General features: G+C 40.8%; 2 protein-coding genes across 2 annotated transcripts; one reads left to right on the plus strand and one right to left on the minus strand.

Moving 5' to 3' along the window:
- The first annotated feature begins 233 nt into the window (after positions 1-233).
- Positions 234-11,550, plus strand: LOC146578387 (putative C-type lectin domain family 20 member A). The gene is made up of 5 exons (XM_085259265.1): positions 234-279; positions 9,432-9,815; positions 9,917-10,261; positions 10,347-10,435; positions 10,519-11,550. Exons 1-5 carry the CDS (start codon positions 240-242, stop codon positions 10,642-10,644), a joined length of 984 nt encoding a protein of 327 aa, XP_085115391.1. The 5' UTR covers positions 234-239; the 3' UTR covers positions 10,645-11,550.
- On the minus strand, positions 3,744-5,883 carry LOC146578388 (zinc finger MYM-type protein 1-like). The gene is made up of 3 exons (XM_085259194.1): positions 5,319-5,883; positions 4,780-4,894; positions 3,744-4,572 (listed from the first exon to the last, which is right to left on the minus strand). The coding sequence occupies exons 1-3, from the start codon at positions 5,852-5,854 to the stop codon at positions 4,045-4,047; spliced, it is 1,179 nt and encodes a 392-aa protein (XP_085115320.1). The 5' UTR covers positions 5,855-5,883; the 3' UTR covers positions 3,744-4,044.
- Positions 11,551-16,686: the final 5,136 nt, after the last annotated feature.

Raw genomic sequence — 16,686 nt, forward strand, 5'->3', positions numbered from 1 at the left:
GATGGCGTGTGGGACAAAAGAGTTTTTAAGTCTGTTAGTTCTTGTCTTGGGGAGAAGCAACCTGTCACTGAACAGACTCTTCTGGTTGTTAATGGCCGTGTGCAGAGGATGCCTGGCATTGTTCATAATGTCCAACAGTTTTTTTAGTTTTTAATGAATCTTAAATGACAAGAATGGGTGATAATAATTATGGTACAATAATAATCATGATGACTATATCTGTTGTACAGATGCCCAGAATGGAAGAAACCTGTTTACTGCTCATCCTGCTGCTCTCAGGTCAGTAATATTAATATTTTAAACATTTGAATTATAACCCATGATCATAATGGGGAAAAAAACTGATGTTATTTGGGTAATCAGATTGCATGTTAATTTTTTAAAATTAGATATTTATTAACACATCTAACACACAGAGAAAATCTTTATTTTCTCATACCGCAATACCTGCATTCATTTTAAATATAAGTTCTTTATTTTTTCACATTTATATCTTTGATTTATTGAAAATCTTTGCAGTTTTTTCTGTAATATTAAATCTAACAAACTTCATCCTTCGGCTGCATCATTAGGGATCAATATGTTTCTTTTTCTAGTTGTTTTTCTCCTCATTCTAATTAGTACTGATATTAACCGCATCGCGAGGTATTGCTAGTGCTGGTTCCAAGCCCAGATTAAAGGGGAGAGTTGTATCAGGAAGCCACTGTGGTTGCCGTCAATCTCTAAAATGAAAAGACGTTTGAAGTCTGAGTACTCCAATACAGGAGCAGATACCAACTTTAACTTTAGGACCTCAAAACTCTCTTCATGCTCGCATGTCCAGGGAGTGCTCACGACCTCTCCTGATCCCCACTTTGACCTACTTGCCAGCCAAGTAAGCCATCAATTTATGTAGGGGAACAGCCAACATGGCAAACCACCGTACAAAGTGCTCGTAGTAACTAAACAACCGCAGCTTAGACACTTGGCGAGGGTGTTCCCACCTAGCCACTGCCGCAGCCACTGAAAGTGTGCACAAGCTTAGCCTTAACATCAGGTGCACACTGTTTTACTTGCTCAATCGAGGCCATCAGAGCCGAAGAAAACTCCCGCAATATCTCTCCCTCATGCTATTGACTGGAGAAAAAGGCTTGCTGCATGTAACATATGATTGAACATTACCATATAGCTCAGGCGTGTTTCCAATCAACACAACACGAACAGCAGAAAGGGAGATAGAGACAGAGCGGTGGAGTGGGGAGAGTAAGTATTGGGGGGCGCATTTTAATTAGATTTATCTGTTTTATAAAGTGATATTTTCAGTGTGAATTTATACAAACAGGAATTACTTTTGTAAATGCAGGATCAAATTTTTTTAATGGTGCTCTTTAGCCATTGATCTGAAAGATAACTGTTTGTGTTAGAAGCAGCTTCGCTGGATTTGTTTTTAACTTGGTGAAACATAGTGTGAACCTTTTTTTTAAATTCAGTATTTTTACAGGTTTTCACTGTGTCGTCTTTCTGGAAAATGTAGGCCAACTTGTGAAATGAGAGCGTGCACCGCTCTTCAGAACTGTTAGCTTTGCTCCTTTCATGTGTCCTCTGTTGATAAAACTGATTTTTTATGGATCTTAATGTTTAGAGACAATAGCGAGGTACTGACCTGTGTGTCTCAATAAACTGTAGATGTTTAATTCTACATATTATTTGTCTCGCACAGAGTTTGTTTGGCTATAAAGGCTCGGGAACTTTCCAAAATGATGTAGAGGCAGCTTTAGCTTGATCAATTTATTACAATTTCAGTTTCTGGGAAGTTTTCAGCTTTCTCTCCTGTGGCTATGAACAGTATGGCTGGTGCAAGTTTTTTTGTTTACTTCTGAAAATGAACGTGCTTGTGGACAATTCGTGTTGAAGCCCTTTCTTTAATTGTTATTTCTCTGGGAGCAGTGAAGACACAAACTAGGACTTACAACTTTTGCCGTGCCCCAGGGGACAGTGCGAGGTTGTGCTGCAGATCCCAGCATGAAAGCTGAGGGTCAAGCCAGCCGGTGGAAAGACCGGTTGATGCCTGGGCGCGCGTTGGAGCCGATTTTGTTACCCAGACAGAGCGTTTCTGACAGTCGGTTGTTGTTTATGCAAAAGAGAATACCAACAATACAACGTGTTGCTCTGCTCCAAGACATCCGCGGTCCTTTCACACGGTAAGCATGTCTGTTATAGCCTGCGCTTCATAAATGTCTGTCAGCGCTGATTATTCAAACCGCGCTTAAAACGTGACATGTGTGTGTGCATGTGTGAGTGAGATGCTGCATGTGCTACTATGTGAGTGTGTGCTTGCAGAAGGAAGGTCATGGCAGGAGCTTTTTTTGAATGCATTTCCAATCAGCTTTTCTTTTACAAGAAGTGTAGTTCATATATCGAAATAAATGTATTTGTCACAGTTTGCCGAGGCAAACTGCGTGGAGTTTGAAGACTGGACCCAGGTGCAGACATTCTAACATCTGTTGTGTGGGAGAATATTGAGTTGATTTTTGTCAATCGGGTGGGTTTTCCAGCTTTGTGTTCTGGCCGTTTGCTTTTGTTTTGTGCGTGTTTATTATATCTGAAAACGGGAAAAAGGTAAAATGTCAAAAATCTGCTTCCATAATATAAATATCATTAAATAACTTTAGAAAAACTTCCACTTTACTCTTTACATGTAATGTTGTAAAAATATATATTTTATTGTTTAATTAATCTGAAAATGTTAGTCTGCCAAATGTGCAGCAATTTCATTTATTTATTCTCTTTAGCTGATAGTTGGTGGGGCCCAGGTAGACTGTAAAACTGCATCTCTACCAGTTTCTGTGCACTCCAGCCTCCTCTGTTCCATGTGAAGGGATTTCCCTTAAGGCAGGAGAAATTATCTCCACGAAAAGGAACAGGTTCGGCCATCACACACTAGAACAAATTCCCTTCTTAAATAAAAATGGAAAAGGGCTACTTTAAATGCATCATGTTTTTAATTTCCAAGTTCATAAGCATTTTCCTTTCCATTTCACAATCAATTCTACCCCCAGGTCAAAAATATGTCTGGGAAAATTTCCCTAATATAATATTATTTATAAATACACCTGTCTAGCGGTTAATTGCACAAGTACAAGGAGGCAGGACCTCAGAGCAGAAGCATACTCCATAATGTGTTGTACATTATTATATGTATATTTTGTGTAATGTGGTATTTTTCAATTATTGTATTTACCAACATCAATAAGTCACAAGCAAAGAAAGACCACACCATGGTGCATGTTTGAACAAGGAGAGTTTACTGGTCAAAATTATTTATTAAACAAATAAACCACATTTTTTTAACCACCAAAGAATACACGTTCAAAGCAACACAACGGAGGCCCAATATCAGACAGAATTCCACTCTGTAGAGTGGGCAATCATAATGAAGCGGTTTTATTTTGTGGATTCAAGTTGCTCTTCATATTTTTGGCCACCAGATGTCACCAGAGAGGACTGTGTTGAAAAGCTTCGAGTAGTGAACTATTTTTCAATACAAGCTTCAGTACTTCAGAAAGCTTCATTTGGCCATCACTACTAAACATGGCAATGATGATGAGCATATATATATATATATATATATATATATATATATATATATATATATATATATATATATATATATATATATATATATATATATATATATAGCAGGGTGCAAGATGCTAGCAGGCAAGGCATCAGTGGCGGCTCCTGAAAAAAATCTCAGGGGGGGCAATTTTTATGATATCGACTAAAATGACCCATTTAATGAGTACATCAAACAACACAATTTTAATTTAAATTTAAAATGAACAACCATATTCTGGCCATTTGTATAGATTTGTAAAAATGAACAACCATATTCTGGCCATTTGTATAGATTTGTAAAAATGAACATGAACAGATTTTTTTTTTTTTTTTTTGAATGAATGAAAAATAACTATTGAAAACAACAACTGTAAACTGATTGGGGGGGTGGGCTAAAGAGAGAAAGAGAGAGGGATGGAGAAAGAGAGTAAATATGGTTAAGGGTTCTTATTTGTACAAGAACTTTGCTCGTCTGTCTTTCTGAGTGGCAAATTTCTCGATGACCCTGGTGTTGAAATCAGGAAGTTCTTGTGTGAGTTTTTTCTCTATGGACAGCATAGCCAGAGCGTTGAGCCGATCCTGAGCCATATTGTTTCTCAGGAAAGTTTTTATCCTCTTTAAAGTAGAGAAACACCTCTCCGATTCTGATGTTGTCATTGGTGTGGTGATGAGGATGTTAAGAAGACTTACAGTTTCGGTGAATGTGTCTTGAAGGTTGTTTTCCATCAGAACCTGATAGAGCGCCAGCGCACCACTACAACTCTGAAACTCCTCGTTGTCGTAGATCAGGGACAGTTCTGTTTTAAGTCTGGCTTTGTCCAATGAGGGATAGGCTTCCACTGTGGTTTGTAGTGCTGCATCTGGAAAATTTTTGCTGTGTTGTTGGAACAAGTCTCCTTGCAACAGAGTGGCGCTGACAAGGTGCTTGGTGAAAGAAAACCTCTCCTTGGCATGGCTCATAATGGTGTCGCACACCTATCCAATAATATATAATTGGTAAGAGTTAGATTCAGTGGTAAGACTTTGGCACATGTCTCATGTTAATCATTATTCTGAAAAAAAAAATCTGTCCATAACAAAACAAAACAGTCATGACCACTATATCAAATGACATCTGACAGCATCGTCATTAGATTTTATCTGATGATCCGATTTAAATCAGACCAAGCAGCTAGTGCTTACCTCCAGTGCCAAATGGTGTTGCCTGTCTTCCCCCAATGTTCTCCGTCTCTTTGTGGGTGGGTCTTGAACAGGTCCCCTGTACTCCTCATCCACAACCAGATTAGGAAGTGCCTCCCTGATCCAATACATAAGTTTCATTAATGGCTTCTGAAAACTGAATAGGGATATATTAACCAAACACAAACCAAACAAAGGTTGTGTTCTAATTACCGGGAATTACCGGATTTAATTAATAACCGGACCTGGTTTAATGGCTGGGGGAAAACCAGTGCAAGTAAATAAAGGCCCTGGCCATAATTTCAGGAAATAGCCTATGGTATAGGCTACATCAAATCATTACTGGGAATATACTTCATCAAATATACTTAATCAAATATTTTTCATAAAATTACTTCAAAGGCTGATATAAATCAAAATTATCTGAATTCCATTAAACATTTAAGTCACAGAACACAGAATATATGCAGAGAATTTGATAGAATCTATGCATAGATAATTAACATTTATTCTAGGTTACATATTTATGCTTTTATGCCTACCTGATAGCCTGCATGCGGCTGATGAATGTCTGGGTGATCCCTGCGATGGTGACAGAATCGATGTTTCTCTTCTGTAGGTGGTTATACAGCATGTCTACATGTGGCATTATCTTGTGAAACAAGGCCAGGAAAAAACAGAAAGCTTCGTCTTCCAGCATTCTCACGAAACCACCGGCATCTCTCTTTGTAGGGGCATCAAATCCTTCACTGTTACGGATGGTCTGAAAACACCTCACCAGATCGTCTTTATGTTCATACACTGTATTCACAGCACGACTGTTGAAGTTCCAACGGGTTGCCGATGCACTTGGAAGTCGGTGCGCCACCACCTCGTCAAGCACTGCAGTCCTCTTGCTCGATTTAGTAAAAAAAGAAGCGAATCCTGCTATGTCGGAAAAAAAGTGACTGATTTGAGGGATGTGGGAGGTTGCTTGTTGCATTACCAGGTTTAACTGATGGGCATAACAATGTACGTAGTGAGCGTTAGCATAAATGTCCTGTATCTTACGCTGCACTCCTCCAGTGGTACCCCTCATTACAGCGGCCCCATCGTAGGCCTGGGCGATCAACTTTCTCTCTTGTCTCTGGGGGAGGATGAAGCGCAGCCTCTCCGATAAGGCACTGGCTATTGCATCTGCACAAGCATTGGGTAGCTTGATGAATTCAAAAAAACGCTCTTGAATACGGTTTCGTTGGTCAATGTATCTTAGCACCATGACTAACTGACAGTGTGTAGAAATGTCAGTGGTTTCATCAGCTTGAATGGCTAAAAACTTCGCTGCCTTTACTTCTTCCACGATCCTTTCTCTCAGAACTGCCAACATGCAATCCAGGATCTCGTTCTGGACTGTTTTCGAGGTGCCTTTAAATACAGTAGCATTTTCAAGGTGTTGCCTCAAGTCGTGATCAATTGATGCCATCAAGTCGACTAAACCTCTAAAAATCCCTGGATTGTCTGAGGAATCACTTTCATCATGTCCCCGCATTGCTAGCTCAAAAGCACCACAAAACTTAATACAATCGATGATTTTAGATAAAATATGACGGTTTTTATCTACCTCTTCGTTGTGCCTTCTTAAAGCAATCCGATGTCCATCATCTAGCTGCGCCGCTATGCTAGTTTTCCCTAGCACAGCTAGCTTTACACTGTTGTCCATATGAACTCGTGAGCTTTCATGTTTCTTGATTCGTTCGGAGAGGTGCTTTAAGTCGGTTTGTCCAGATTGTGTCCACGTCAAATCACACTTGTCACTTTTGAACAGTATGCATGGGAAACAAAAAAGTGCATTAGCTGTTCCACAGCCTGTCAGCCACGACTTGCGCTGGAACCAACTCCGACAAAAAGTCCTGTTGTATGCTTTTGACTTCTCCTTCGTTGCCTGGGTTAGTTGAATTTCGGGCTTGTCAGGTCCCAACTCTTTAACTTGCAGTTTTTCTGCCATTGTCCTTCTGGCAAAAGGGTAGGTTAGAAGCGATCTAACCGAATTTGGGGGAGGCTGTGCCTCAACCGTTAACAATACCGCTGCCATCGTCTCTCTCTGACCTTATAGCTCACTTAGGCTACTGACTGAGGTAAAATTCTAGAACAGCAAATCTTCGCGCGTTTTCTGCAGGGGCGCAATTTTAAGCGCCCCCAAACCATTTAATTCAGCGACGCTGATAGGTCAAATATTTATTATTTTCCCCTGGCAACCATTTAATGATAGGCTATTTCGCTGCATATCAAGGGCGCTTTGACGAGCGCCCCAGAAGAAGAAAAACACCGTTTGTTGGTTGAACTTTAATGAGTCAGCTGGTGAAAATGTTAAAATACGCCTGGCTGTATATGGGCACACACATAGTAAAACTATCATTGATGAATTTTTTAAAAATATATATTTTTACTCCTCCACATTTGGGGTGGCGGAGCCCGAGCGCCCCCTATGGGCCAGCCGCCACTGCAAGGCATACATGGAACGCCATAACCAAGTGGCCGGCATAGTGTACAGGAACATCTGTGCCGAGTATAACCTGGAAGTCCCGAGGTCAAAATGGGAGATGCCCCCAAGGGTGGTGGAGAATGACCGAGCTAAGATCCTGTGGGACTTCCAGATACAGACGGACAAAATGGTGGTGGCTAACCAACCGGACATAGTGGTGGTAGACAAACAGAAGAAGACGGCCGTAGTGATCGATGTAGCGGTTCCGAATGACAGCAATATCAGGAAGAAGGAACACGAGAAGCTGGAGAAATACCAAGGGCTCAGAGAAGAGCTCGAGAGGATGTGGAGGGTGAAGGTAACGGTGGTCCCCGTGGTAATCGGAGCACTAGGTGCGGTGACTCCCAAGCTAGGCGAGTGGCTCCAGCAGATCCCGGGAACAACATCGGAGATCTCTGTCCAGAAGAGCGCAGTCCTGGGAACAGCTAAGATACTGCGCAGGACCCTCAAGCTCCCAGGCCTCTGGTAGAGGACCCGAGCTTGAAGGATAAACCGCCCGCAGGGGCGTGCTGGGTGTTTTATATATATGAATGAAAACCTGAACGCAGGACTTGGCACGGGAACAACACAGACGATCCAACAAAGACTGAATGAGAACGCACAGACTAAATACACACAGGAGGCTAATGAGAGAAGTGGGAACACATGGGGGACAGCTGACACACATGAACATAACGACGTCACAGTGGAAGAGTAAAACTAAACACGATGAACACAGGAACACCAGACCTCTTCAAAATAAAACAGGAAACATAAGACGCAGACATGACAACCTGAACTACAACGTAAGACACAGACATGAAACACATGAAGTGCAAGGGACACTTAACATGGGTGGAAGACACAAGGGGAATCTAATAACAAAGAACTATAACAACCTAGGCATAATAAAAAATGAACTTAGAAAACCTGAAGGGTTTAAACATAAACTAAAACTCAAAACGCTGGGTCAAAAGACCCAGGATCGTGACAGTATTCTTTTCGATAGTTTATAAATATGAAACTTTTGAGTTCATGCACATTGTGAAACAAGAACCTAATGTTTTTAATAGATGACTCACAACACTAAACTCTAATTTCAGTGGTTTATTTTAGGTTTAAAGAATATAGCATCTGGTAAGACGATGAGTTTTACTTCTCACTGTCCGTGTTATGTTGTAGTATCCATTTATCATATATGCTACTTTCTTCTGTTGACTGTAAAATGTTTCATTGTATTCATGAAATAAATCAGAATTTCACTGTCTGCATCTTTTACTGTTTTGCTGCTTTTGTTCACTCCAAGTTTGACAAAACCTACAGACATCCAAAGTTAACTCACTAGCAACGTGGAGCAGTCTCAGTGTATTTAGCTGCTTTTTTCCCTAAACACAATCAGCTGACTGAGAGAAATGCCTGTAGTCCTCACTTTGGTCATTGTGAACGTTGAAGGAGATTTGTTCCATAGACACTGTATACTAGTGCTTCCTACACTTAATTCAACACAATGTTCTATTTAAATCCAGATTCCTTTTATAGTTTGCAGTGAAATGTGTTAAACCGTTGCTTAACGGGCCAGAAGTACAAGTCACTCTTTACTGAAACATTGTAGCTTTATATTGTAGGGTAGACCCTACAATAATACATTGTAACAAATTTGTGACAAGAACCCAACAATCATATGACTCTCTATGAATGAGCAAGCAATTTGGCAACAGTAGGGGTTGGAAAACTAAATTTTTTAACTCCAACAGAACCAGGATCAGGGAGAGGCGGCCATCTTTCAAGGAAAGTAAAGGTTGAAACCTAATCTTGAAAGTAGAGATAGTGTCTGTCTCCTGAATCCAAACTGAAAGCTGGTTCCACAGAAGAGGGGCCTGAAAGCTGAAGGCTCTCCCTCCCATTCATCATCTATCCCCAATATAAACTACATGTTTTTACCTCTTTCATCTGCTTGTGTGGCGTAAGCCCTGGTGATAAACACAGCACAGAACTATCTTTTATGTTTGTAAGTTACTTTGTAACTTCCCACCTCAAGTTAGTCTCCATATAATATGACTATTTAAATGGTTGTAATTTTTATTTTTGTAAATTTGTCTTTTTCAGTGATTCGCCCAGTTTCCACTATAAAAAACCTTTGTTTTATTTTTCTCAGGAGGACTTTCCACTCTTCCTCCCCACTCCAGAGAATACCACTTTGTGAACCAGCCGATGACCTGGACTGAAGCTCAGAGTTACTGCAGAGAACACTTCACTGACTTGGTCACCATTTACAACAGCGACATCAACCAACTGCTTTTCTCAATTTCACCAAAGACCAATACTTGGGCTTGGATAGGGCTCTATGATGATCCTTACAGCTGGAAGTGGTCCATGGAGGGAAAACTTTTTTATGTTGGCAGTAAAAATGAATTTTTGATCTGGGCTAACAGCCAACCAGACTGTGTAAATGCAAAGGAATACTGTGTGGCTCTTCAGGGACAAACACAGATGAATGATAGACCCTGTGGAGATTCTTACCCTTTCCTGTGTTACAATGGTAGGAAAAAAGATTTGTTGCCCTACTTATCTCTAGATTTTTATGAGATTTATTTTTTCATATTATGTGCATGTTCTAAAAAAGTTTTTAATCTTTCACAGCCAGCAGTACAAGTTACATCTTAGTGAAGGAGAGCCGCTCCTGGTCAGCAGCTCAGTCGTACTGCAGGACATACCACACAGACCTGACCAGTATAAGAAGCAAAGAGGAGAAATCCAACATCACGCTCACTTTGAATGGATCAGGGGTTCAGTATGTGTGGATTGGCCTCTACAGGGATCCCTGGGCCTTCTGGTCTGACAACACAACCTCCACGTTCACTAACTGGCTGTCTTCTAAGCCTGAAAACTACTTTTTAATTGAGTACTGTGGAGCATTTAATTTAATGTCAGGGAAATGGGGTGATGCCGACTGTGGTATCAGATTCTCTTTTTTCTGTTTCACAGGTGAGGTCCAGAGTGCAAACACTGTAAGATCCTGTCATCATGTAAAACACTAATGTTTGTGTTGTTATATGTGGTTCATTTTTAGCAGTGACAAAGCAAACAGTGGTGAAAATGAAGCTTCAGTCAGAGGCAGACATGCACAGCACAGAGATCCAGCAGCAGGTTTCACAGCAGGTCAGCAGTTCAGTCACCAACACAAACTTGACACAAGTTCAAACTATGCTTCATGTTTTTCATCATCTGCACATTTTGTCCAGCTGTCAGGCCTCATGCTGTCAGAAGGACTGACAGACTTCAGGATTCGTTGGAGGAAAGTCCAGAGTTACCGTGACGACCAGTCAAAGAAGCAGGATGTGGACGGTGGCTGCAAAACTGAAGACTGACTGGACTGAACCACTTCATGTGTGAAGTTAATAACATGCTGTGCTGAGCTGTCTCATCCTTTAAACCTTTAAATATTTCAGAGTGTAAAGTTCCACCAACAGCTCATTTGTTCAGCTGCAGTTGTAGTTTGGTAGAAAGTCTTTAATCAGAGGTCCACTCACTAGTTTTCCTGATAGGCTCTAGTCCCTTGTTTTTGTTCTGCAGTGTCTCTTTTAAAAGCTTTGACACTGTCCTTCTGCTTTTGCTTTGATGGTTGATAACTATAAAAATATCAGCCATAAATAGGTCCATGAGAGCCCCAAACCTTACCTGATTTCAAATTTGATCAGGATATCAGCTGCAATGATTCTGGCTGTTCTCGTATCTGTAAAGTTAACTTCAATTGAACTTTAGTGGCTGGGAGCAAACTCTAGCATATTCAGAGTTATTGTTATGATAATAGTTTTTGCTGTCACGGTTCTGGGTCTTTCTGTTCTTGTGTTTTTTATATTATGGTTTATGTTTTGAGTCCTTTGTTGTACTGTGTTTGTTATTTCCCTAGGTTTTCAGTTATGGTTATCATAGGTTTATTTCTTAGGTTTTGTAATATGGCTTCCCTGTGTTCCATGTTGTGTCTACTGTGCCTTTCTGTACTATGTTTCAGGTCCCTATGTTCTGTCTCCCCAGTTGCTGTTAAGTTTACATGTCTAGAGTTCAGTGTGTTTCCTGTTTTACTTTGAAGGTCCGTGTCTCATGTCAGTGTTTCTAGTTTTGCTTCCCTTGTCTCGTCCAGCCTGATTACTCCCAGCTGTGCTCTCCTTCTCTGTCTCATTACCTCGTTATCCCCCAATATATTTAACCCCTGTGTTTCTCTTTGTCAGTATCATAGTCTCTCTCATGGCTGTGTTTCCCTGTGTGATAGTTATCCTTGTCTCAGTTTAGTTTTGTTATATTTTTTGTGCCGTTCTGCAATAAAGCAGCTTTTTGAGTTTAATTCCTGTGTGGTGAATTTTGCGTTTGGGTCCTTCTCCTGCGTGCACACAGCCGCGTTTTTGCCTTTTACCTTTTCCTCCCATATATGTTGGAAAATGTACCACACACTCCAGGTCTACTTTTGGTATTGTATCTTTCAGCTTCTTTCAAATTATATTTAAAAGGTTATTGATAGTGATGGGCAGATGAAACTTCATGAAGCACTGAAGCTTTTCATCCAATTGGTTCATCCCAGCGCAAAGCTTCATTTGCTCTAGCAGGACACCTACTGGACGTAAAAATATTAGTTGGCATGAATTTGAAGAGTGTGGCCTTTTGCACACAGCCTGTAAATGTCAACAACAAAAGGAGTGTGTAAAACATGTATATTGTAGTGATGGCAGTACACTGTGTATATTTATACTGGCAGTATGGAAAATGATTATTTGGAAATGCTTAAAATGGAAATGATCATTTACTGTGAGGTGAGGTGTGGTTGGGGTGTGGACAGTGGTTGTGCTTTTGTAACGTTGAGGTATGAACAGCTACACAGTCCTGCCTGTTCAATTTAAATTATGTAAAAACTACATTTTCACTTCTTTTATGACCTTTTTAGTGGGGAAAAAATAGCTAGGATTTAATGATTTAACAAATCTTTTGAATCCTTTGTCCTCCACAATGCTAAATGGCTGGGAGTCCTCAATCACCATGCTAACCAGGTCTCCATCTATTGGAGATTGTTCTCTTGAGGAAACACAATAAAGACAAAGCACAAATATAAATATCACACATGTAACTTATAACAGCTGTATAATATTGTTATATCATTTAGTAACATTACTGCATGCTATATTATCATTGCATTTGATGGCTCACCTGGTCTTGCTCCACAATCGGTGCTCCCCTTATTCTCATGCAAAGCTCTGTAGTGCCTAAGCATGGATGAGGTGTTGTTATATCCCAGCTCCCTGGCACATAGCAAACACTTCACCTCCTTTCCGCCACAGTGCTAAATGGCTGGGAGTCCTCAATCACCATGCTGACCAGGTCTTCATCTATTTCAGATTGTTCTCCTGAGGAAAGCACAAATATAAATATCACACACGTAACTTATTACAGTTGTATAATGTTGCTATTAGTGATGGGTCGGTCGCAAACGAAATGGCTATTAGAGCCAGATCTTTGACGTGAACGACGCGAGCCGTGGTTTTTTTTTTTCTTTCTCTCACCCTCTCTCTCACACTTTTTTCCCGCTTCACTCAGCATGTGAGCCTTGTGCTTTACGCTGGGAAGAGGGGGGAGAGGCGGTAGTTACACTGAGGCTACGTCCACACGTACACGGGTATTTTTGAAAACGAAGATTTTCCGTTTTCATTAATAAAAAAAATCCCGTCCACACATAAAAGCCAAAAACGAAGGAAAACGCTGCTAGGAACATGCCACAGCAGCAGGTGGTGCTATATTCCTATCCGTGTAGAAATGTTGGCCAATCAGAAGTCTCCATCGAAAGCATACTAACGTACTGCATAGGCGTATGGTACGCTAGCTGCACAGTGGCTCAGAGGAAAGCACTCCAGGGAGTAATCAACGCTGCCCAAAGGACAATCGGCTGCCCTCTCCTCAAACTGAAAGACCTACACAGTTCCCGCTGCCTCAAAAGAGCCCATAACATCATAAAGGACACCTCACACCCTGGACACTCCATGTTCGAACTGCTGCCTACAGGTAAACGGTATAGAACAACATACACAAGGACTAACAGACTCAAACACAGTTTCTACCCAATTGCAATATCATGTCTCAATGCTACTAAAAGTAGATGACTTTCATTGCCCCTGTTGTCATTTGTGCCCTTGATGTTGGAATGCTTTCAGACACGTTTTGTTGGATGCGCTAACAAATTGACTGAGTGATTGATTGTTTGAGTGATATATCAACTAGGTCGTATGTTGAGTGTCTGTATGGGGCCTTAGGCCTGGATTGCTTGGGTGTATTTACTGTATGAGAATACTGTATTTTATATGTATTTCTATCTTTTATATCATATCTATTATAGTTTTTAAGTATTTATCTTTCGTGATGTTGCACTGACCGGAGACATCTTTCAATTTAATTGTACTTGTGACAATGACAATAAAGAATATTCTAAATTCTAAATTCTAAAGTCAATAAGTCTGGGTGGGAGTAAACAAAGATGGCGCATAGAAGCAGAACTGAGTCGTATGTGTGGAGGGACAGTAACTGTGTGTGTATATTTAAGCATTTAAACACTGCAGAGAGTAAAATTAACAGTAACAGTATTTTGTCTACGTCCGCCATTGTAGAAATTCATTTCACCGAAACAATAACGTGGCGCACAGTGTGACGTCAAAAAATGAGCACACCTTTAACGCTGCGTTTTCTCTGTTGACCTCATCCACATGTAAATGCAAAAACAGAGTTTTTAAAAATACCCGGGTACGTGTGGACGTAGCCTGAGTAGCACAGGAACAGAGCAGGAGGGAGAGACAGAGAAAGAGCCAGGGACTAGTGATGTGCGGATCGATCATGAAATATCGATTCCTCCCATACCAATCATTTATGTTTGAGAATCGATTCTCACATTAAAATATCGATATATTAGTAATTTAGGGTACACTCAGAAAAATAAAGGTGCCAACTGGAACCAAAAGTGGTTCTTTAGACTGATGCCATAGAAGAACCTTTTTTGGTGCCACAAAGAACCTTTCACCAATGGTTCTTTGAAGAACCTTTTCTTTCAGTGGTTCATTGAAGAACCTTTAAAGGTGCCGCAAAGAACCATCAAGAAATGGTTCTTTGGGGAACCTTTAATGGTTTTCCAAAGAACCTTTTTAAAAACGGTTCTTTAAAGAACCATTTTAAATCTTTCAAAATAAAAATGTATCATAAATTGAATTTGAGTAGGGTAAAATAAACACGAGCACAGCATAGACATATATTAATGGTTTATTGTCATTTTGTAGTTACCAAAAGACAAAAAGGCATTTTAACCCTCAGCACAACATCACTACTAATACATGTCACATATTAGTGTTTTAAACAGTAATAATTAAATATATTTGCTATACTATAAATAAATATATATAAATACTATAAATGGTAAATGGTAAATGGCCTGTATTTATATAGCGCTTTTACTAGTCCCTAAGGACCCCAAAGCGCTTTACATATCCAGTCATCCACCCATTCACACACACATTCACACACTGGTGATGGCAAGCTACATTGTAGCCACAGCCACCCTGGGGCGCACTGACAGAGGCGAGGCTGCCGGACACTGGCGCCACCGGATAACACAACAATTAATACATGTATTGTTTAATTAATAAAACATCAGAAAGTGATAAAACACATTAGAAATAGCAATAGCTTCATAACAGACCAATAAATCAACACATTTTCATCAGCAGATGAAATAAAAATGTTCAATAAAAATATTTCAACAACAAGTTTATGATTAAAATGATCAATGAACTTCAGCCTAACGCTATGTAATGTACGTTTCATGTTGTACTCATGGTCCTTTGTTAGTCCAGTTTAGGATAATGTCTTGCTCCACAATCGGTGTTCCCCGTTTTCTCATGCAAAGCTCTCTAGTGCCTAAGCACAGATGAGGTGTTGTTGTTACAGTGGGGCAAAAAAGTATTTAGTCAGCCACCGATTGTGCAAGTTCCCCCACTTAAAATGATGACAGAGGTCAGTAATTTGCACCAGAGGTACACTTCAACTGTGAGAGACAGAATGTGAAAAAAAACCCCATGAATTCACATGGTAGGATTTGTAAAGAATTTATTCGTAAATCAGGGTGGAAAATAAGTATTTGGTCAATAACAAAAATACAACTCAATACTTTGTAACATAACCTTTGTTGGCAATAACAGAGGTCAAACGTTTACTATAGGTCTTTACCAGGTTTGCACACAGTAGCTGGTATTTTGGCCCATTCCTCCATGCAGATCTTCTCGAGAGCAGTGATGTTTTGGGGCTGTCGCCGAGCAACATGGACTCTCAACTCCCGCCACAGATTTTCTATGGGGTTGAGGTCTGGAGACTGGCTAGGCCACTCCAGGACTTTCAAATGCTTCTTACGGAGCCACTCCTTTGTTGCCCGGGCGGTGTGTTTTGGATCATTGTCATGTTGGAAGGCCCAGCCTCGTTTCATCTTCAAAGTTCTCACTGATGGAAGGAGGTTTTGGCTCACAATCTCACGATACATGGCCCCATTCATTCTGTCCTTAACACGGATCAGTCGTCCTGTCCCCTTGGCAGAAAAACAGCCCCATAGCATGATGTTTCCACCCCCATGCTTCACAGTAGGTATGGTGTTCTTGGGATGCAACTCAGTATTCTTCGTCCTCCAAACACGACGAGTTGAGTTTATACCAAAAAGTTCTACTTTGGTTTCATCTGACCACATGACATTCTCCCAATCCTCTGCTGTATCATCCATGTGCTCTCTGGCAAACTTCAGACGGGCCTGGACATGCACTGGCTTCAGCAGCGGAACACGTCTGGCACTGCGGGATTTGATTCCCTGCCGTTGTAGTGTGTTACTGATGGTGACCTTTGTTACTTTGGTCCCAGCTCTCTGCAGGTCATTCACCAGGTCCCCCCGTGTGGTTCTGGGATCTTTGCTCACCGTTCTCATGATCATTTTGACCCCACGGGATGAGATCTTGCGTGGAGCCCCAGATCGTGGGAGATTATCAGTGGTCTTGTATGTCTTCCATTTTCTGATGATTGCTCCCACAGTTGATTTTTTCACACCAAGCTGCTTGCCTATTGTAGATTCACTCTTCCCAGTCTGGTGCAGGTCTACAATACTTTTCCTGGTGTCCTTCGAAAGCTCTTTGGTCTTGGCCATGGCGGAGTTTGGAGTCTGGCTGTTTGAGGCTGTGGACAGGTGTCTTTTATACAGATGATGAGTTCAAACAGGTGCCATTCATACAGGTAACGAGTGGGGGACAGAAAAGCTTCTTACAGAAGACGTTACAGGTCTGTGAGAGCCAGAGATTTTCCTTGTTTGAGGTGACCAAATACTTATTTTCCACCCTGATTTACGAATAAAT

Source organism: Mchenga conophoros, linkage group LG3 (genome assembly GCF_057382185.1).
Source record: "Mchenga conophoros isolate Kocher_MC1m ecotype Shallow Benthic linkage group LG3, M_conophoros_male_GT1.1, whole genome shotgun sequence".
NCBI lineage: Eukaryota > Metazoa > Chordata > Actinopteri > Cichliformes > Cichlidae > Mchenga > Mchenga conophoros.

What these genes read in the sequence shown, in the direction of transcription:
- LOC146578387 (XM_085259265.1), top strand. Translation starts at nt 240, where the DNA reads ATGGAAGAAACCTGTTTACTGCTCATCCTGCTGCTCTCAG. An exon ending in CTCTTTTTTCTGTTTCACAG is followed by an intron (nt 10,262 to 10,346) that starts GTGAGGTCCAGA and finishes GTTCATTTTTAG; the next exon opens with CAGTGACAAAGCAAACAGTG. An exon ending in AGCAGCAGGTTTCACAGCAG is followed by an intron (nt 10,436 to 10,518) that starts GTCAGCAGTTCA and finishes CATTTTGTCCAG; the next exon opens with CTGTCAGGCCTCATGCTGTC.
- LOC146578388 (XM_085259194.1), bottom strand. Translation starts at nt 5,854, where the DNA reads ATGAGGGGTACCACTGGAGGAGTGCAGCGTAAGATACAGGACATTTAT. An exon ending in AGCCGCATGCAGGCTATCAG is followed by an intron (nt 4,895 to 5,318) that starts GTAGGCATAAAA and finishes GTATTGGATCAG; the next exon opens with GGAGGCACTTCCTAATCTGG. An exon ending in AACACCATTTGGCACTGGAG is followed by an intron (nt 4,573 to 4,779) that starts GTAAGCACTAGC and finishes ATTATTGGATAG; the next exon opens with GTGTGCGACACCATTATGAG.